This window comes from Arvicola amphibius, chromosome 2 (genome assembly GCF_903992535.2).
Source record: "Arvicola amphibius chromosome 2, mArvAmp1.2, whole genome shotgun sequence".
Classification (NCBI taxonomy): domain Eukaryota; kingdom Metazoa; phylum Chordata; class Mammalia; order Rodentia; family Cricetidae; genus Arvicola; species Arvicola amphibius.
The window spans coordinates 143291521-143313137 of record NC_052048.2 but is presented as its reverse complement, the minus strand read 5'-3'; the positions used below and the strand labels follow the sequence as shown (position 1 = coordinate 143313137).

Genomic DNA, 21617 nt, shown 5'->3' with positions numbered 1-21617 from the left:
ATAGATATTGCATCTCATTCTGTTTATAATATCAATATTCTATTTGTCACTGAAAGTACTATGTATCTGAGTTGGGAATGGTTATCTCTTGTCAACAAATGCTATCTTCTTGCTATAATTATGCTTAATGAGTCATAAATGACTGCATAATAATATTAAAAATAGCTTTTGTCAAGTTATATTTTCTATTATTATCAAATAAAGAGACAACCCCATTTTCAAATTAGCTTTTATTTGAAATTACTCTTTCTCACATGTATTTTAAAATTCTATACTATACAATAACCCACAAAACCAATAACCCAATACCAAAATTTCTAACAGCAAGTTATACAATTTTTCTAGGTAATAAATAAAGGTTTTCCTTCAATGATTAAGGGAATACTTAAGTTTCTGTAAATTTAACATAAAAATCACACTTTAAGTTCATAAGGTTTAACATGTAACTTTAAATATAACATGTTTTATAGGAATCTACAAGCTTTTAATTCCTAAAAGGTGACTTAATTTTTTTAGGTTCAAAGTTACATTCTTCATATTTTCTCCTACAACTTCAAACTTTCTACACTCACTAATCAACTGTTCCATGCCACTCCAGACAAACTTGACATGACTGATCTACTTAAAGTGTTATTTATCTTCCCCCAAAGAAGGTTAAAAAGCAGTTTGTCATGACTGCAGATTTCTACTAATAGGATGTGTACTACAATATCCATCACAAAAGTTTTCAAAAGATCATTTCTTTCTTTGTAGTAATTCCATAAATGCAAAAAGAACCACACAGTGTAACACTGGGCTCCTTTTTTACTTAGATGTTGAACAACTTAAATGACAATTACACCATTAAGAGAGTAACAAAGGATGTAAAACGGCAACACAATTGGCCACAGTATAGATTAAATAACCAGGGTTTTGTTTTGAGGACTAGGAAGCATTGGAAGCTTGGAAATCCAGAATCAAAAAGAAAAAGGAGGGAAAAAAAGTCCTTAGCCACAGCCACTCCATCATCATTATCAATAGCGTCCTGAAAAAGAAAAAAAAATTGTAATTATAGTTTGCCTTGCCTAAAATATTTTTCCAACTATTAACACCGACCACATATCCAAGTATCTCAAAATAAATTACTGGTTAGAAAGATGGTTTCAATACTACAAAAAAACAGCAAATTTTACGTACTTGGGCTATAGGAACGAGATCTTGACCGTGACCTATATCGACTGTAATAAGGAGAAGGCGACCTTCTTCTGTAAGAAATGAGACATGAATCAGCACACCACATCATCACTTCAACTGACTCAGATGAAGGGGAAAAAATAAACAAAAACCCTAGCCATTGTGGTAGTTTAGGCTTAATCCCCAAACTCAGAAGACATTTCAGTGAATGGAGGACATGCTATTCCAAGCCAGCCAGGGCTACACCCCAAAACTTGTCTTCAGAAAATAAATAAATAAATAAATAAATAAATAAATAAATAAAACAAGCAACAAATGTAACTGAGGATTGACCTAGTACATACTGGAGAAGTACCTCCAAATGACACTCTTGGCCCTAAAATTTTCTTCATTCTTACCCATCCCACACCAAAATATGTAAAGTCACCGTGCTGATGGATTTGTGCTCAAGTGGTCCTCGTATCTTTGTCTCCCAAGCACAAAGGACTACCCTGCCACCATACTCAACTCAAACATCCAGTTTTTATTTATATGTGCCAATATCAAAGTGCTAAATAAGATTACCATCCCAGATTAAAACATTACCTGTACCGGTAATCGTAATCTTCGTATCTGTCATAGCCTCGATCATATCCTCTATCATAGTAAGAATCTCGTCGTCTACCGCCGCCGCCGCCTCCGCCACCTCCTCCTCCTCCACCACCTCCACCACCACTACTACAGAAAAATGAAAAAAAAAAAAAATATATATATTATCCAGGATTATTTAATACGAGGAAACCTCCCTTGCATGGCGAATACCCTCCCATCTTATCTTGCTGACTTTCCTGGTGTTCTGTTCTGGCTCCTTATGCTCTAACAGAACTCTCTGGAGATACGGCCCAGCAGTTAAGAGCATACTTGCTACTCTTCCAAGATTCAGTTCACTTCCCAACATCCACTTAGTGTGGCTATTCCTGCCTGCTATTCCAGGGGGGAATTGAACCAGTTTTGGCCTCTAAGGGCACCATAGTCATGTGCATATACCCCTTACCAAAATACGTAAAGACAAAAACAAACTTTTAAGGGAGTGTGGTGGCACATGTCTTTAATGCTGGCACTTGGAAGGCAGAGACAGGAGGATCTGTAAGGCCAGTCTGTCTAGAAATGAGTTCCAGATAGCCAACACTCTATAGGGACCCTATCTCAATCAAAGAAACAAAGCATGGGAAATAGGAACAAAGTGAATTAAACTATACCTAAGAACAGAAAGGAAATGAAAAAATAGCAACGGTAGAGGCTGGAAAGATGGGTCAGTGGGCAAATGCATTTGCTACTAAGCCTGACAATTTTACCCATAGAATCTACACGGATGGCGAGAACCAACTCCTCCAAGCTATATACTTCCTCCCTAACATTAGCTTAATGTAACAAGTCCTGAACACCAAAAAGAGAATGATTCCACTAAAACTATACCAGGGTCTAATGTTTACAGCTGGAGGTGAATTTAAAACCCCTGTTCTTCATGTATTCCAAACAAGGGAAAATTTCAATCTGGTTTTCTGTAGGTCTACTATTCCCCAATCCACATTTCCCTCAATTAAACAAAATGAAAGCCTGTATCGGCTTCTTCCTGCCACCTGCCATTTTTTTTTAAGCAATAGTCCTGGCTGGCCTCAAACTCCAGAGGTCTTCCTGCTTCTACCTTTCTATTCCTTAAAAAACAAAATAACACATTTTTGTTCAATGTGAAAATCATGGTATTTTAAAACAAACAGCAGTATCAATACAATTTGTCCTACAAAGAGGCTTCCAAGAAATACTTACTTTGATCTTTTAGAGGCAGGGTCTCACAATACATGTAGCCACGGTTGACTTCAAAAGTAGTGGCAATTCTCCTCTGCCAGCCTACTAAATGGTGGTATTAGAGACAAGCCACCACGCCCAACAATACTTATTTAAACTGCCTTGTCCTACTTGGTAAGAGAGAACTTAGGTAGGCAGAGTAGAGAGAACTGAATACTGGGAAGAAGGGCAGAGTGGATGATACCATGGATCCCCTGCCTGAGGTGGACACTAGTTAGAATCTTGCCGGTAAGCCACAGTCACATGGATATACAGATTCCAGAAATGGGTTAAATTAGGATTTAATATTAGCCAATAAAAAGTTAGAGCTAATGGGCCACACTGTTTTTTTGGGTGTAAGATAGCCAGGCAGCTGGGACGACAAGCAACCCGCTCCTCCTGTTACAAGCAGCATGCATTCTTAACTGATGAGCCAGTTACATTTTCAGTACCCTAAATGATTATATATTGATAAAAGGATACACACACACACACACACACACACAGAGAGAGAGAGAGAGAGAGGATATACTTTTACATTTTTAAAAAAGATTTATATTTTTATTTTTTATTTATTTATTATGTATACAACATTCTGCCTCGATGTATGCCTGAAGGCCAGTTCTCATTACAGCCAATTTTGAGCTACCATGTGGTTATTGGGAATTGAACTCAGGCCCTTTGGAATAGCAGTATTCTTAACCTCTGTACCATCTCTCCAGCCCGTATTTCTTTATTTCTGGAATGCAGTTTAATCTTAAATATGTTGGAAGTTGAATTTGCTTTATAGTCTGGGCCCTATACCCAAGCCCTAAACATGCTAAGCAAGTCCTCAATCCCTATAAAACACGAAATCTTACTGAGTTGGTCTGCCCATGTAAATGCCTGGTGTAGGTGTGTGAGCTCTCTTGGTTATAGAATAATCCACACGAATTCTTCTACCATCCAGCTCCATTCCATTTGCTCTTTCCATAGCCTATAAAAAAGAAAATCATTCATAATTTACTGATCTTGAAGTCATTTTTAGTTTAAATTAAGTATGAACTTTTGAAAATAGCATAGCAATTCAGCTTGCATAGCAGACTGTCAGCATTTCCAGAGCTAAGTATTGTCCAGAACATATTTAAGTTGCCCAGATAATGCCACCAAGATCTGTTTTACTTACAAAGATCTTAGATATTCAGAATAGATAATTCACATCAAAAATATAAGCTAGTTAAGACGTTTTTTTAAATTAAAATTTATAATCCCCCCACCCACTTTAAGACTAGATATTAATGTCACTCTGAATGGCTTAGAAATTACAGTTCTGTCTTTGTTTCACAATGCTAGAAGCCACAAAACCACACCAATAAAAAAGTTGTGATAACTGAGAAATTAAGACATTGGTATGCCTATGGGATGAATAACTTACAAACTAAGAATTATATAGTCTCTTAACTTCAGCAGCATTAAGACTTGGGCTCTGGGTCATCTAATCTATGAGAACCCTTACACAATGTGGTTTTTTTTTTTCTTTTTTCTTTTTTTGGTTTTTTGAGACAGGGTTTCTCTGCAGCTTTTTTAGAGCCTGTCCTGGAACTAGCTCTTGTAGACCAGGCTGGCCTCGAACTCACAGAGATCCACCTGCCTCTGCCTCCCGAGTGCTGGGATTAAAGGCGTGCGCCACCACCGCCCGGCCACAATGTGGTTTTTAACATTAATTCCGATAGCTCACTTTATGAGGTCAGACTTCAATTAGCATACCAGAAAGCATGAGCCGAAAAGCAAAACTGGCCTTTTTAATTGTAACACTGTGAACTGAGTTCCAGTCAGGTCTTACAGTCAGGAGGCACGTTCATGGAAATGTTGAAAGACTTTTAGTAGTGATGCTGCATCATTATCATGCATACCAAAAATTCTTTCCAATGGAAATTATAAAATAAGACTTACCTCCTTAGAGTCATCTATCCTCTCAAAATACACAAAAGCAAATCCACGTGACCTGCCAGTTCGCTGATCATAAACTACATTGACACCACTCAATGGTCCATATCGAGAAAATACTTCACGAAGATCTCTTTCTGTTGTATACAAACTGAGGCCAAACACTCCCAGACAAGTGTTGGGATCTGGATTTGCCTGTTGAATAAAGGAGGACATAAGTTTTCAATATAAAAAAGATCAAAACACATAAAGACCTTCTTTGGAATAGACTTTATAATTACAGTCTGCACAAAATCATCTCCTCTCTCTAGTCTACCTCAGCAATTTCCAGAGTGCACCTTTCGCATGCCTGGTCATTACTACTTAATCTGACTCATTTCCACTTTTCCTTCCAGTCACCTCAGTGCTGGTATTATCGATGCACTACACACCCAATTTTATGTGGTGCTAGAGACTGAACCCAGGGCCTCACACACAATAGCTAAGTATTCTTCCCATTCAGATACATCCCCAGCCTTTTATTTCCATTCTTTTAAAAGGACCTCATTTCAGTTCTCAGCACCAACATAATAGTAACTTTACTTCCAGGAGATCCAACACCTGACCTTCCCAGGCAAACATGTGGTGCATACACATAAAGGCAGGCAGGCACTCACAAACATAAAAAACTTTATAAACCATTCCTTTGCCCTATGTCTATCCACACGTCCACAGAGGACATATAGGGGCAGTGGGTCCCAACTCTGGTCCTCTGGCAAAGTAGTAAGTGTTCTTAGTCACTGAGCCTCCAGCCACCATTTTCATTCTGTAGCAGGACATCCTTCAAATGCTTTCAGAGTATAAGTTATTACACAGATTTTTGATATTTTTGGTATTTTCTTCTTCCCTGTAATTAATAAAACTTGAGTGGAAAAGAAACATACAACAAAACTTAATTGTCTCACATCTCAGTTTATGAATTTCATTTTAATTGGTGAACATATCCCATTTTTTTAAATCCATGGAAAAGGGCTGGATGCAATTGTGCATACCCAAAATCTCAGCAAAAAACAGACAGAAGGATTCCTGGTGCTCGTTGTACAGCCAGCATAGCCAATAGGTGTGCACCAGGTTCAGTGAGGCTCGACTCAAAGGGCTAGAGAGATGGCTTGATGGCTAAGACCTCATACCATGTTAGGAGGTTCCCAAGTGACTGTTCATTACTTTAACTCGAGAGGAATCAACGTCCTTTCTGGCTTCCTTGGGTAATGAACTAACACAAGCTTCCTGCCTTAGTGATCACAACACTTCGAGGATAAAGCAGGATTGCCTGTTAACCTTATACATGGCAAAAACCTGTTCATACAAAGTCAAGAAAATATACTTTATTTGTAGTAGGCTCATGAAATTATGTAGACTTGTTCAGATGGTAGCATTTATTAGCAAATGTATAACATAAAATGATTCACTTTTTTTATTTTTTGAGATTGCACTTCACTATGTAGTCCTGGTTGGCCTGGGACTCGGGATCTGACTACCTTTGCTTCCTAAGTACTGAGATTAAAGTATCACATGTAACTAAAATATATAGTCTTTCTAGAGCACCACTTCTTTCATAAAAGGTATTACGCCATGGCTACACACTGGAGAAAGAGAGCACCAAGTTTCCATTAACTCATATACACACCCTGCTGCCTGTATGTCTTCTGCGATTAGACATTGGAGAATGACTCCGGCTTCTTCGTCGACGATACTCTGGCGTATAGGATCTACTTCGAGATCGTCTCCTATGAGAGTGGGACCTGGACCGACTGTAGCGTCTATGGGAATGTCTCCTTGACCTTGACCTTTGAAAACAATAAACTCGGGTAAAATACAGGGCTGGAGAGATAGCTCAGCAGTTAAGAGCATTTGTTGTTTTCCCAGAGAACCCAGGTTTGGTTTACAGAGGCTCATTAACCACCTGTAATTCCAGTTCCAGGGGATGACTCACTCTTCAGGTCTCTGAGGGAACTGCATGCATATGGTATACGTAATACAGAGACGCAAAATATCTAATTAAAAAACTTTTAATTTTTGTTGTGCTGCTTTTTGTGCCAACCCCTTATTTGGCCTCAGAAAAGGTGTTTTGTTTGTTTAAAAAAAGATGGGAGGGAGGGCTGAGAGATGGTTTGGTTGTTGAGAATATAGACTGCACTTACAGAGGACCTGATTGTGGTTTCCAACACAACTTTCTGTAAGGGATCTGATGCCCTCTTTTTGACTCCGTGGGCACCTGCTTGTGCATGCGCGCATGCACACACACACACCCATGTTATTTATGTGTATGTGTACATGTCTGTGGCTGCCTGCCATAAGTGGACTGCAGATCCCCTGAAGGTGATGTTACAGGTGGTTGGTTGTAGGCTGTTAACCATGTGAGGAGAACCAAGACTCAAATGTGGGTCCTGTGGATAAACAGCAAACATTCTTAGCCACTGACTATGCCATCTTCCAAGCCCTTATTATTTTTCAGATTTCTATTTAAGCTCATCCCTTCACTCTCATTTCATTTTCCATTAAAAAAAAAAGTTAAAGCATACTTAAAGATACAAATAGTAATCCCGGTGCTCAGGAGACAGAAACAAGAATATCTCCAGAGCTAGTCAGATCTTATTTTTTCCTTTTTTAAAAATTAATTAATTATGTATACAATATTCTGTCTGCATGTATGCCTACAGGCCAGAAGAGGGTACCAGACCCCATTACAGATGGTTGTGAGCCACCATATGGTTGCTAGGAATTGAACTCAAGACCTTTGGAAGAGCAGGCAATGCTGAGCCATCTCTCCAGCCCCCAGATCTTATTTCAAAAAAGAAAATAAAGAGAAAAAGAAAAGCAGCAACAACAGGGCATGGTGTGCATGCCTTTACTACCTAAGAGGGAAAACAATCTCAGTGTTCCAGGCCAGCTAGGGCTAGACAGTGAGACCTTGTCTAAATTGAAAAAAAAAGAAAGGAAGGAAGGGAGGGAGGGATAGAGATACACTTCGAGAATAGCAAAATGATAAAGGAATTAGTAAAGAGCAAAGAGTATTGAGGTAACCTGGTATTAAGTTCTTGAGTAAACAGACTAAGAGAGGAATGAAATAAATCTAATGGCCTACTACTAGAGAAAAATCATTTAAGTGGGAAGAATACTAATGAAGTTATTCCTATTCTCCTTAATACTAATTTTAATGCAATCCACCACCACCAATAAAAAGAACCAGTTTTTTGGTTCGGGCAGATAGCTTATGGGTGATCAACATAAGGCAGAGAACTAAGAGTACAGATCTTCAGAAGTCCTGTAAATGTTGGCCAGGTGTGGCTACTGGCCCGTAACTCCAGTTTTGGAAGGTAGACTAGGGACTCTCAAAACAAGATGTCTGCCTAGAACAGGCACACTGGCAAGCTCTGGACTGACCGAAAGATTCTGCTTCAGACAGTAAAGTAGATTAAAGATGTATATGTACAATGTACTTGTGTGAGCACATGGGTAGGTCAGAGGACAACTACAGTCTGTTCCCCATTTGGCTTCCAAGGATTAATCTCAGAGTATGGTGACAGGTGCCTTTACTCAATGGGAGTAACTAACAGATGTGCCAAGGAATGATTCTAAATTCTGCAGTCGGAGCCATCGGTGAACTTTCTGTATGAAATGCAGCTAAAAGGAGACCTATCACAAGCCCCTACTGTGAAGAAAGCAGTTTACACACTCTAAACTTACCTGGATTTTGATCTTGATCGAGAATGGGATTCAGAATGTTTGGAAACCCGTGATGGACTACGAGATCCTGACCTGCTCTCTGATTTTACGCGAGCAGGAGTTCCCGTTGGAGATTTTGACTGAGAGCGAGACTCCTAACAAAGAAGACAGTATTACAAATGGCACTGGTCACGTAGATGCCTACCACCTAACATTTAAAGTACCATAATTATTTATATTGATTGCTCCTGAAAAACAAATGGTTAGGCAACACCCTCCAGAAAAAAATTTCAGCTCATTAATATCCCATTGTTAATACTGCTAACTGTCCTCAATAATTCCCTACTTGAACCAGATCACCAATTTTCTATTAACTAAGTAATCATGCAAATTCATCTACAACTTGATCATACAGACACTGGAACATAAACCATACATTTACTTAACCTAGGACCCATTCATTCTTCCAGATTCTTTTAATTCTACTTCACTCTTGCTTTCTACTTCTCTTCATTCTTCATTGAGCTTTTCATTTTTCATACTTCGTGTATTCTTCCCCAAACAATTCAAAATAGCCTTAAAAAAATATTCAAGTGCTTCTATCTGACCAATCTTCTGTTCAATTTTTTCCCCCATTCAATTTTAATTTTCTGATCTTTAATACTTTTCATTAGCCTTCTTTTATCTTGATTTATCTTCCACATTCTTGGAAAAAACTCTTCAATTTCTTCACGAACATTAACCTTAATGGAAAAAGAACATTTAGTATATTTAAGCACGTGGGGATTATAAAACTCTGCTGGAGTTCAGAATGTTATCTACCATATGGAAAGGCCAGCAGGAAAGTGCAAATAACTAGTTTATTTTAAAATAAATTTAAAAAACCAATTTTTATAGTATTTAAAAATGTTCAACTGTGTCTAACATAATTTACTGAATTTCTAAGTTTTTAACCATACTCTTCACCCTCCTCCCAAGTCCATTCTAGTTCCTAATTTTAATATAAATGTAATTCAAACATAAACTACAATTCCCCCCACCTAAATATTCATTTTCCACTTTTACAGGCTGAAGGATCTTACTGATCTTAGAATTAACTTTCAATAAGCCACACTAAGAAATTCAGGTACAGTTGAGGCAAAGCATCCCAGGCCAAAATGGCCATACACACCACCTAAACTCACATGATAGCACACATGCCAGAGATAAAAATCGTATCAAATTTGTAAAATTTTATCTCCTAAGTTTGACTACCATTTCCACCCATTCAGATTAACCAGAAAGATGTGTTTTGAAGACAAGCATAAAAACACTAAAGGAAAGAGTACAAAGTTTTTAATACAATTTCACTTTTGTTTGTAAATGCCTGAAATGTATGCTGTTGTTTCAGGAGACACAAATTTGCATTTATATAACTCAGGATGGACTATGGTTCAAAGAAATCCCTGACTCGTACCACTTAAATGCCATAAAGCACAAACAAAATATGCTTGTCCTTGCTTGATTCCACTGCTGTTTGCATTTATGCACATCTGCACTCCTTGCAGGTGCATCTGTGTATACTCCTGATGAGAAATAGACATCTCCTTCACACCAACTGGTTTCTGAAGTTAGTTCTACATAAAAACTTAGCAAATAATTTATAACTAATTAAAAAGCACGGTAACTTACTTGATTGATGTTGAGACCCATACAATAAAAACAGAAACCAAAATTTGGTTTCTCCATCCACTTAAGACTCAGTTATTAATGCAAAGAATTAGCCCACTCTTACAAAACCACATATTTATATCAATTTTCATTTATACAGTAAGATATCCCACATCAAACATGGTTCTATGTAGTGCTGAGGACTAAAAAGGGCCTGGTGGTAGGTAAGCACTTCCAACTGGCCTACATCCTTGGACCCTTTCCTTGAAGTTTAATTCAATGACAACCTTTCCAGTGGTTTTTCCCCACTCCCTTTCCCCTGAAACAGGGTTTCTCTGTATAGCCCTGGCTGTCCTGGAACCCACAGAAATCTTCCTGCCCCTGTCTCCTGAGTGCTAGGCTTCAAGGTGTGTACCACCATGACCCCGCCAACCTTTCCAGTGTTTAGTCTTTCATATCTTAGACTCTAAATTTCTACACAGCTGCCTGGAGCAAAATACTTAGTGCTTAAAGAAATTTATTAAATTTGCTTGTAATTGAAAATGCAAGGGGCTGGTTCAAAATCTGAACCAAGAGAATGTCTTCCTTTTAGTTTTCCTTCCTCTAAAACAGACCCACTAGCATGACAAGAATGCTGCTGTGGAAGTACAGTGGTGGCAGCAGTGTTTACACACGCACCACAGCCCCTTTATATGTAAGTAGCAGGTTTTGCTGAGATACTATAAACCTTTAGTTTTACTATGAATTAAAAAAAAAATCCTATGTAAGCCAAAAATTAATTTCCAAGCCTCTCCTCATAAACATTGTTTTCAAAAAATGACTTTAAAAAAATTAATTTTAAATTTATTTTGTGTACATATGGCCAGAAAGCAACTTGTTAAGAGTCCATTCGGAAGCTGGGTTATGAAATGTGGCAGCAATTCTTACCTACTGAGCCATCTTGCTGGCTCCAAAAAATGCTTCTGGAGATTCTAATAATTCAATTATTTATATTTACACACATAATATAGTTAACAATATATAATACATAATATGCTATATATGTGTATGCAATAATACAATAAACTTAAATCCCAGATCTAGAGCCACAACAAAATATCAGTTTGCCAGAGTATCTTTTAAAAGACATTTTAAAGGTATTCTCTCTTCTTTCTGGCATTGCTAGGGATTGAACCCAAGGTTGTCACATGTTAGGCAAGCACTGTAGTACTGACTTACAAACCCAGTCCAAAAACATCATTTTAAAAAAAAAAAACACCCATGGTGTCACAGTATCTACAGCTGTTTTATTTGACCTCTTATCTTCAGGAATCTTCTATAAACAACTTTCTAGAGTAGTCCTCCTAACTGTCTGTTAACACCTATCATAAATGTCACAGACTTATACTATGAACAAATCAAATGTTACAGAATATGGCCATACTAATGCTTATCGCTTAAAAAAATCTTATTTCTCATACACTAACTAGATAAATGCCACTTTCACTAAGACTGCATTAGAAACCAGGTTACAGTAGTCACTTATGGAAGACAGGTGCAAAATATTAAAAAAAAAAAAACCCTCTGACCCATCTTTTTAAATGAAACAATTTCAACTTTTCAGTGAACTTTACCTTTTCTCTTGTTTTGAGACAGGGTTTCTATGTAGTCCTGGCTGTCCTAGAACTCTCTGTAGACAAGATTGGCCTCCTACTCAGAGATCTGTCTGCCTCTGCCTCTCAAGTGCTATGATTAAAGATCACCATTACTGGAACTTAACTTTTTTTTCCCTTTTGTTTTTGAATTGAGATTTCATTATGTTGCCCAGGCTGACTTCAAACTTGTGGTATCAAATGATCCTCTCCTCCCCATTCTAAGATACTGGAACTTTACAATCATGTGTGACCACATCTGGCTTATCTTAAATTTCAAAAGAGAAATTCATAACCTTATTTAGTTTTTGGAAACATAAATTGCAAGGAAAAAAAATGCAGGTAAGGTGGTTCTCTGTCTTGTCTCAATAGACTAAGCATTTCTTAAAGCTGTCTTAGTGAAGGGTTATTAAGATTCCTTTACTAAATAGAATTCCATCTATCTTAGATACTACAAGCACAAAGAAGCCAGGCAGAAGGCTTTCAAAGCACAACTCACCCAAATAGGTTCTGGAGTTTGCTATATGGACAAACTGTTACAGAACATAAGAAAGCAGTAGGAAGCTCAGTATTGCAGATGAAAAATATAAAACCTAAATACTTAATATTCAGTAAATGAGTAAACTTATATAAACTTTATAATAACCCTTTTAAATACTAGGTCCAGGCAATGCCACCAGATTATAGGGACAAACTTAAATATATTCAAGCTTGTACATCATGTGAACAAACTTCCAGTTTTCCCTAGTCCTTTAATAGGAATTTACATAGAAATAAACTAGTGGATTTAAAGCAAATGAAATGCCCCAAGAAGAAAACGCACTTTGGCTGTCCAAATATTATACTTACTCTACTTATCAGGCTACAGTAGGGACACTTATGCTTTCTTTCTCTGGGATACAATAGGGTAGTCTTTAGCAGAAATTAGGATGTGAAGCAATCTCTTAACATTCTGTTTGTCTGATACACCATGAAGTCAACGTGGTCTCTAACTACAAAGGCTCATGAACAACTCACATGACATATGCTTGTATTCTCTAAACGTTTGGTATAATTTAAAAAACATTATTATAAATAGCTTAGTGTCTAGCAATCATAATCAAACTTTAAACTCATGCCACAGATATCAGGCCATCTGCAAAACTTACAATCTTTTGTTAAGAATTTTTAAGATTGCCCATAACTCTGACCGCTTATGTGTTTTGATAAAATGTCACGTTCAAAAGCTGGTATAAAAAAAATGATTGCAAAGGGCTGGGATGTAGCACAGTTGTTTAAGAGCCCTCCTAACAGGCACAAAGCTGAGCTGATGCCCCATACTTGGGTGTGGTGGGTGGCAAGCGCTTACACTCTTAGCACGTGGTGATGCTCCATGTTCAAGGTCACAGGCTCCTCTCAAGTTTATATGGACTAAATTGGCTTGGGTATGTTAAAGCCAATAAATAACAACTAAAACCAAAGTAAAAACCAATCACCAAATTCTCCATTCATAGTTCCATCTTCATCTCTTTCATGAAGAAGGTATTAATCACACGACAGGATCTTGATTTTTTATTTCAAGGGGGATAAGTAAATTTTTTTCTATCAGGCCTACCTACTCATACCTCTGATGAATACCACACACAACAAAGACTATAGACAAGTATATGTACAGCTCACATTTTCTTTTACTGTTGGCCTTCTACATTTCCTAGTATTTAACAATCAATCTCTTCCTCAATGTGACTGTTATTTTTTTCACCTCTACCTCTGTCCTATTAAACCTGCTAAGACTTATGAAATAACACAATCAATTCACTTAGCACAGAAATAATTATCTTTTACAAAGATCATGATGCCTGAGCACCTATTGACAATATCAAACATTTTCTAGTCAGCTGGGCTCAAGGAAACTATTATTCTGATTAGTCATGCCATTTTTCCCTTGCTAAACTTGTTACTAAGTTAGAAGACAATTAGCTTTAAAAAAAGACTCATCTATAATATTTGCTCTGTTAGTCTCTCAGATCTCAAGGCTGGGGGCGGGGGCAGAAAGTTGCGGCAAATTCTCACCACTTCTGAAGTACCACCATGTGTGCCACTTCATGGTTTTTTAATTCCCATTTTAGGAGTAGTACAGAGTGCAAACGCCTTACATCTATAAAATTATAGCAACGCATTGTACATAAATTACAGGCACTGCTTCTTTTCAAAAGTCTTCCTTTTACAAGAAAGTAGGGATAGGGTGGAGAAAGAACAGTGGAACATACAACTAACTGGTTTAATGATAGCATTTAAACACACTGGATTTAAAATAAATCCAACACCAAATTCAGGGTTAGTACTATTTCTACAAAGTAACAGTTTTATCTTTCCTTCTTCTACTTGGTTTTTGGTAGTTCGGGTCATCTGCAACTCACTATGGGCTGGATCTACAGCAATTCCTCTTCAGTGCAGATTACAGGTCTGAGCCACCACATTTGGTTAGCCATTATCTCCCTCCCCACCTTAATCCCATTCCATACAGCCCAACTCCTAATCCTCCTATCCCTTTCAAGAGGGATTGATTATAGGCAGGTTCCACAAAGCCTGGTTGCTTTAACCCATGGTTTTTCAAGACAGGGTTATTCTGTGTCTCTTTGGCTGCCCTGGAACTCACTTTGTAGACCAGGCTGGCCTCGAACTCAGAAATCTGCCTGCCTCTGCCTCCTGAGTGCTGGGATTAAGGTGTGTGCCACCACTGCCTGGCTTTACCCCCCCCCCCCCCCCTTTTTAAATCATGTATCTACTGGGAGTGGTGGTTTGTGTGCACTGACAGGCATGTAGGAGTCTGTTCTTTCTCCACCATGTACATTGGAAGGACTGAAATAAGGCTGTCAGGTTTGGTGGCAAGTGCCTTTAACCACTGAACAACCTCAGTAGAGGCTTAAAAAGGAAGACTGATTTCATTCATGGTATCTGTGTTGCTCTGGCTATCCTGAATTTCACTATGTGGACCAGGCCTGCCTCTGCCACCAGAGTGCTGGGATTAAAGGCATGCACCACCACACTCAGCTTTAAAAAAAGATTTTATGTGCACACGTCTGTATTAGCATCTGCAGAGGCCAGAAAAGGGCGTTGGGATTTCTTGGAGCAGGAGTTACAGACAGTTGTGAGCTACCTGATGTGGTTGCTGGGAGAGACCAACTCAGGTCCTCTGGAAGACACTATGAAAACTCAACTGCTTCTCTCACTTCCACTCTACCTGCCCCCTTAAGCAAATTAATCTAAGGAAATGATTAAAATTAAGTTGCAGAAGCTTAATTTAGTCTAAGAGGTATGACAAATCATATCATTTTTAAATTTCACACATAGAAATTTTCATTAAAATTCTGTGTTGCTGGTTTGGAGAGATGGTTCAGTGGTTAAGAGCACTGTCTGCTCTTCAAAAGGTCCTGAGTTCAATTCCCAGCAACCATGATGGCTCACAACCACTTGTAATGAGAACTGGTGCCCTCCTTCTAGCCTGCAAGCATACATGCAGATAGAGCACTGTATACATAATATAATCTAAAAAAAAAATTCTGCGTCGCATATATTGATGTGCACCACTTGCATTCAGGTGCAAGAGGCTAGAAGAGAGCACTGGATCATTTAGAAACTCAAATTAAAGGTGTTGTGGGTACTTGATGCTAGTGCTAAGAACAAACCTGGATCCTCTTCAAGATCAGCAAGTGCTCCTAACAACTGTGCCACCTCTCCAGTCCTCATAAAGATCTTAAATCAAGCCGGGAGGTGGCACATGCCTTTAATCCCAGTACTGGGGAAGGCAAGAGGATCTCTTTGAGTTCAAGGCCAGTCTGGTCTAATTCCAGCCAGGATAAGCTCCAAAACTAGAGAAATTTAAGTCTCGAAAAACCAAAAACAAACAAAAAAACCCACCACCATCACAACTCAAGTCCCAAATTTAAACTTTTCACTTCCCTTTTTCAGGCAGCCCCCCTCATTTCTTTATACATGTATATGAGTATGAGTGTGTGGGGTTTGCCTGCATTTATTTCTGAGTACCATGTGCATGCCACATCCATAGAGGTTAGAAGAGAGTGTCAGAACCCTTGGGGCTGGAGTTACAGACTGTGAGCTGTGGACCACTGGCTGACTTCAAACTGGTGGTTATTCTCTTGAAATCAAGTCCTGCGTGATGGGATTAGAAGCCTAGGCCAGCATGCATGACTATCTCTTCCACGTGTTAAGATATTAATACATATGCATTTGTGTATGTCTGCATGCTTACATACCTGTGAAGGAAGGTCAGAGGTTGAAGTCAAGTATCTTGCTCTATCACCCTCCACCTTACTGTTTGAGATAGGGCTTCTTATTGAACCCAGCGCTCTCATCTATTGGTTAGCTGAACTGCCTAAAAAGAGTCCTCCTTCCTCCATCTCCTAGCACTGGAAATAGTAAGACACATGCTCTGTCAAGCCTGGTTTTTTACAACAGGTGCCAGTGTTTGGAACTTAGATTCACACTGCAAGCACTTTTCCCACTAAGCCATATTCTACAGTCCATAAATAAAAACTTAATTTCAATTAGTACGGGTAAATCTGCTAATTTTTCATTCATCCTTTTTTTCTGTAGTTTTGGAGTCTATCCTGGAAAAACAAATTTCTGTTTTCAAGAGATTAGAACAGCAACTGAAAAAGAAGCAAGACTTAAAAGTTTTGTGCCTATTCCTCTTAATTTCTACAAAGGATATTAAGATCAAAACTCTAACTTTGGATAAGTTTTATAATTAATTAATTAAAGTGACAAATAGATTCCAGCATGTGAGTTTGAAGGTCAGCCAGGCTTACGTAGTAAAACAGAAAAAGTCCGCCAGACAGGCTGAGTCACCTTCCCTCATTCCCAACTCCAAAAGAACACTGGGTAAACCGGGTGTGGTAGCACCTGGCTATAAATTCCAGCACCTAGGAGAAGCTGAAGCAACAGGATCTTGAATTAAAGTAAGCCACAAGCTTCCATTTCCTGGCCGGCTGGCTGCCCCCCCACTCCCCGGTCAATTTTCCAGTGCTTGTTAAATTGATATATACACACACACTAAATGAAGTGCTTATGGACCTATTTGCCTCCCCCCCAACCCCCGCTTAAAGACAGAGGGCCTTACTGTGGACCCTGGCTGACTTGGAATTCAGAGGTATCTTCCTGCCTCTGCCTTTCAGTGCTGGAAACTAATGGTGTTCTAATGGCACAACCATTCTCCTGTCTTTCTTGAAAAAGATTTCTAGTCTTAAATAATTCAAGCTGCGTTCTGTTGCTCTTGTATCAGTTGTTTTGGTCTTATATTTCCTTTCAGGATTCTCCCTACCAACCAGATTCTAGAATTCAATTATCTGACTTGCATATTTTTTAATTAAAAGATTTTTTTATTATGTATATACAGTGTTCTCACTTTATATATGTTGGCAAGCCAGAAAAGGGAACAGATGGTTGTGTGTCACCATGTAGTTGCTGGGAAATGAACTCAGGACCTTTGGAAGAGCAATCAGTGCCATCATCTCTCCAGCCCCGACTGCACATTTTTTTTTTTTTTTTTTTTTTTTTTGGTTTTTCGAGACAGGGTTTCTCTGCAGCTTTAGAGCCTGTCCTGGAGCCGACTGCACATTTAATCAAACTTGTCTGACACTTATTTAAGCACTTAACCTCATATACTTGATAACAGTTTTAGACCCAGATTTGGATTGTCAAACTAGGACTACAAGTCCTTGTTAGATTAATAACCTGAAATATGGGTTCAAGAGATGTTGTGGCAGTTAAGAGAACTGGCTGCTCTTCTAGGACCTCAGTTCAATTCCTGCCATCATCTGTAACCTGCCATCATCTGTAACCCCAGTCTCAGAGGTTCGTAAGATATGCAAGCAAGCAAAACACCCACACACCTACAATAAAATTAAGGGAGGGGGAGAAAAGAGATTATGGATATACAACGAGCAGTTAACTGGGGCTTATATGGTCTTCTGGGTCTTGGTTCTTTTTCTTTTGGTATTTCTCTGTGTAACCCCAGCTGTCCTCGGTAGCTAGGTTGGCCTCAAACTCAGATCTACCTACCTCTGCCTCCTGAGTACTGGACTGGGGTTAAAGGTGTGCCCCAGCATCGTTTGGGAAGTTCATTTCTAAAATGCGGACAGCACTCTAGCCATTGCTAGATTATCACAAAAAATAAGTTTATAAAAGCATCACAAAATAACTTTGGGGTCTGAATTCTAAAATACTGTAGATATATTTATATGTAAATATTTTGCCTTCAGTGTTTGGTAGACCTTAGAAAGTCTCCATTTAGCCAGGCAGCGGAGGCACACACCTTTAATCCCAGCATTTGGGAGGCAGGGGCAGGCGACCTGTCTCTGTCAAGGCCAGCCTGGGTTACAAGAGCTAGTTCCAGGACAGGCTCCAAAGCTAGAGAGAAACCCTGTCTTGAAAAACAAAAACAAAAAAAGGTTTTCACCTAATTTTAAATACTTTTCCTGAGATGGAACTATCATGTTCCCTGTGACATCCTGAAGATAACAGATCACATGAAATTTCATCACTGCTGATTTTTGGCCAGCAGAAAACAAAAACTACCATATTAAATACCAAGTTGTTATAAGAAAAAGGAGTAGCAGAGCACTTGCCTGGCATCTACAAGCCCTGTTTTCCACTCCAGCAAACCAAATGACAACAACAAATCCAGGCGAACCTTCAGAAAAGCCTCTAGTTTTCTAATTCTTTTTTTAAAAAAATTATAATTGGTGTTTTGCTTGCATGTTTATCTGGATGAGGGTGTCAGATCATGGAGTTGTGAGCTGCCATGTGGGTGCTGGGAACTGAACCCAGGTCCTCTGGAAGAGCAGTCAAATGGCCATCTCTCCAGCCCCGAGTCTTCCAATTCTTTATATAAAATGTGTCAACCTAAATGAGTCATGAGTACCATTTTAAAAATGTCTCTACAAATGGCAGAAGAAGGGGAGCTAGAAAAAAACTTTTTTGTTAACTTGGCTGTTAAGGTCTAAATAAATTTTAACTGAAAACTGGATTCGGGAAAATTAAATATTTTGAGGTGGATAAGGCGGTAATTATTTACTACTCCTTCCACTAGACAACAAATCATAAAAGAATCAGAGTAATTAGTAGCATTGGTGCAAGTTCTATAAAACCGGACAGTTAAAAAAAGACAAACTAACAGAAAAATATCTTTTCCTAGTTAACTATTTTTACAAGTAATACAACTACCTCCAAATATTTTTATTTTATGAACTTAAGACAACAAGCAGGTCCAACCACATTCAGTCTGCAAACTCATTCAAATATTTCAAAGATAATTCTGATGCAGTCCTAGTGCATAATCCCACAAAACAAAAGAACGAAAACCCCTCTTTTCCTCAATCTGATTTGAAGGAAAGATTACAGGCGTCTGTCTCTTGAGCTTTTTCTAAAAGGGACAAATTCTTTCCAACAAACCCCTCCAGTGTTGTTTTGTTTTTCCCTCACCCGCCCCACTAGAATAAATACCAATCCAACAGCCGGAACACTCGTAGCCTGGGACTTTTGTTCCCTTTTTTTCTTCTTACTGGGTTTCACCAGGACTCACTTTCATCTGTTTCTACTAGGGCAACTTTGGAAAGAAAGCTCAAAAGCCGGTAATAAACGTTCTAATACACTCACGCTGACGATAATGTAATCTTTGCGCTGCTTTACAGTCACAGGACCCAAGAAACCCTCGAACCCCTTCCTGGGAGATGAGGGAGGGCCTGAAAACTTCAGGCAATAGCACTGATGAGCTATTTTCCCCTTTTCAAAACTGAGCCACGAAATTCGTTCAGTTACATAAGGCTAAAGTAAGATGCCTTGACAAATTCAATCATAAGAACCTGTAAAGGAGTTTTCACAAGTAAGGCCAAGGAAAGAAAGCATTAGGAGTTGAGACCCAAGGAAGCCAACATGGAGCAGTCAGAAGGCCAGGCGTTACTGCGTTGCCACACTCATCCCGAGGTGAAAGGAAAGAGGACATTAAGGGACAAGGTCCTGGCGTAGTTTTCCCTTCACCGCTCTCGTCTTAAGAACTCCTAAGGGTCGCTGCGGTCGTTGGCTAACCACTCCACTGGGCTCGTCCCACCTCCAACCTCAAGGCTCTCGCCTTTGAGACGCCACGCCGCCGGTTCCGCCGGAGACGCGGCCGCTCGCTGCAACAGAGAGCCAAGGAGACACAGGCCCCAGCTAGTCCCGCGCCAGCAGCGCCACCCCGCCCGGACAACAGCCCCGCGCGCTTCCGACCCCGAGCCCCCGCTGCGATGGCCGGGATGGCCGGAGATGCCACCGCGGGAAGCACCTACCACTATCCGGCCGGAGGGAGCGCCCCGCCGCCTCCTGCCCCACCGCGCCGGGGACCCGCACCTCGGAGCAGAGATGGGAAGCTGAGAGGAAAGGGAGCGACAGGAGAGGATAGGACCAGGCCAGGTACCATCAGCCGCCAGAATCGAGCGCTGCGGGCTAGAGGGGCGTCTGGGCAGCCAGGGGGACCCCGAAGCCATCTTGGGACGTGAGAACGCGCTCCCGGCAGCCCTTCGGGCTGCTCCCGCGGGCCCCGGAACCTCGCCCCACCGACCGCGCTCGTCCCCGAGCCCCGGAGCATCGGGCCGCCGCCGAAGACGGCTCCCGCGGCTTTGTACTCACTCTGCCCTCGAAGTTGTTCTCCTCTACATCACTCATGTCGGCCAGGAGCTCCCGAGAACTAGACAAGAGACAAGTCTCGGCTCGAGGGCCGACGGCCTAGTCACCCGCTGTCTGGACTGTGGGGAGGAGGAAGGCGACGGCAACAACGGCCGGGGCGCTCCACTCCCACAAGCTCGCACGCTCTGGCAAAATGGCGCCGGCACCGCCACAAACCTCCTGGTGTCCCCGGCGTCTGACGTCAGGGGGCGGGGCGCGTACGTCACCAGCTCCTCCCCCCGCTCCGGGAGGCTTTGTGTCCGCCTGTCCTAGCGCGGGAGATTGGCGGGCTTCGGGAGCCTGGTTCCTAGGAGTCTGGTCTGTTTGTACCCCTCCTGCTGGAATTAAGGCGTGCATGAATATTTGCTGTTTTTAACGTTAAAATAGCTGTACGTGCACAGTTGGGGATATACGGAAATGCAGGGAGTTCCTTGGTCTTTCCTGATTCCAGTCTCCTTCCTAATCTTTTATTATTTATTTATTTATTTATTTATTTTGATTTTTCGAGACAGGGTTTCTCTGTGGCTTTGGAGCCTGTCCTGGAACTAGCTCTTGTAGACCAGGCTGGCCTCGAACTCACAGAGATCCACCTGCCTCTGCCTCCCGAGTGCTGGGATTAAAGGCTTGCGCCACCACCGCCCGGCTTGTCTTTTATTATTTATTTTTTATCTATTTATGGTGTATTACTTGTTTGTTTATTGGTTTTTCAAGACAGGGTTTCTCTCTGTAATAGTCCTGGCTGTCCTGGAACTCACTGACCTCAAACTTACTGAGATCTCCCTGTCTCTGCCTCCAAAGGGCTAGAATGACAAGCGTGAGCCACCACCGCCCAGCTAGCTATTTGGTTTTTTTTTTTATGATTTATTTATTTATTATGTATACAACTTTCCTTCCATGTATGCTTACATGCCAGAAGAGGGCACCAGATCTCATTACAGATGGTTATGAGCCACCATGTGGTTTCTGGGAATTGAACTCAGGACCTCTGGAAGAGCAGTCAGTGCT

The 21617-nt window shown here is 40.2% G+C and overlaps 1 protein-coding gene across 2 annotated transcripts; it reads right to left on the bottom strand.

Annotated features, from left to right (window-relative positions):
• Positions 1 to 215: 215 nt before the first annotated feature.
• Tra2a (transformer 2 alpha homolog) lies at positions 216 to 20777 on the bottom strand. Of its 2 annotated transcripts, none has more exons than XM_038318301.1 (8): positions 20577 to 20777; positions 8650 to 8783; positions 6590 to 6749; positions 4930 to 5118; positions 3858 to 3973; positions 1759 to 1890; positions 1177 to 1244; positions 216 to 1024 (listed from the first exon to the last, which is right to left on the bottom strand). In XM_038318301.1, the coding sequence occupies exons 1-8, from the start codon at positions 20610 to 20612 to the stop codon at positions 1014 to 1016; spliced, it is 846 nt and encodes a 281-aa protein (XP_038174229.1). In that variant the 5' UTR covers positions 20613 to 20777; the 3' UTR covers positions 216 to 1013. The 2 variants fall into 2 exon arrangements, with proteins under 2 accessions (XP_038174229.1, XP_038174230.1); XM_038318302.2 differs by having other exon boundaries at positions 1177 to 1241.
• Positions 20778 to 21617: the final 840 nt, after the last annotated feature.

What these genes read in the sequence shown, in the direction of transcription:
- Tra2a (XM_038318301.1), bottom strand. Translation starts at nt 20,612, where the DNA reads ATGAGTGATGTAGAGGAGAACAACTTCGAGGGCAGA. An exon ending in GAAGACATACAGGCAGCAGG is followed by an intron (nt 5,119 to 6,589) that starts GTGTGTATATGA and finishes TTTATTCAACAG; the next exon opens with GCAAATCCAGATCCCAACAC. An exon ending in GGATAGATGACTCTAAGGAG is followed by an intron (nt 3,974 to 4,929) that starts GTAAGTCTTATT and finishes TCTTTTTTATAG; the next exon opens with GCTATGGAAAGAGCAAATGG.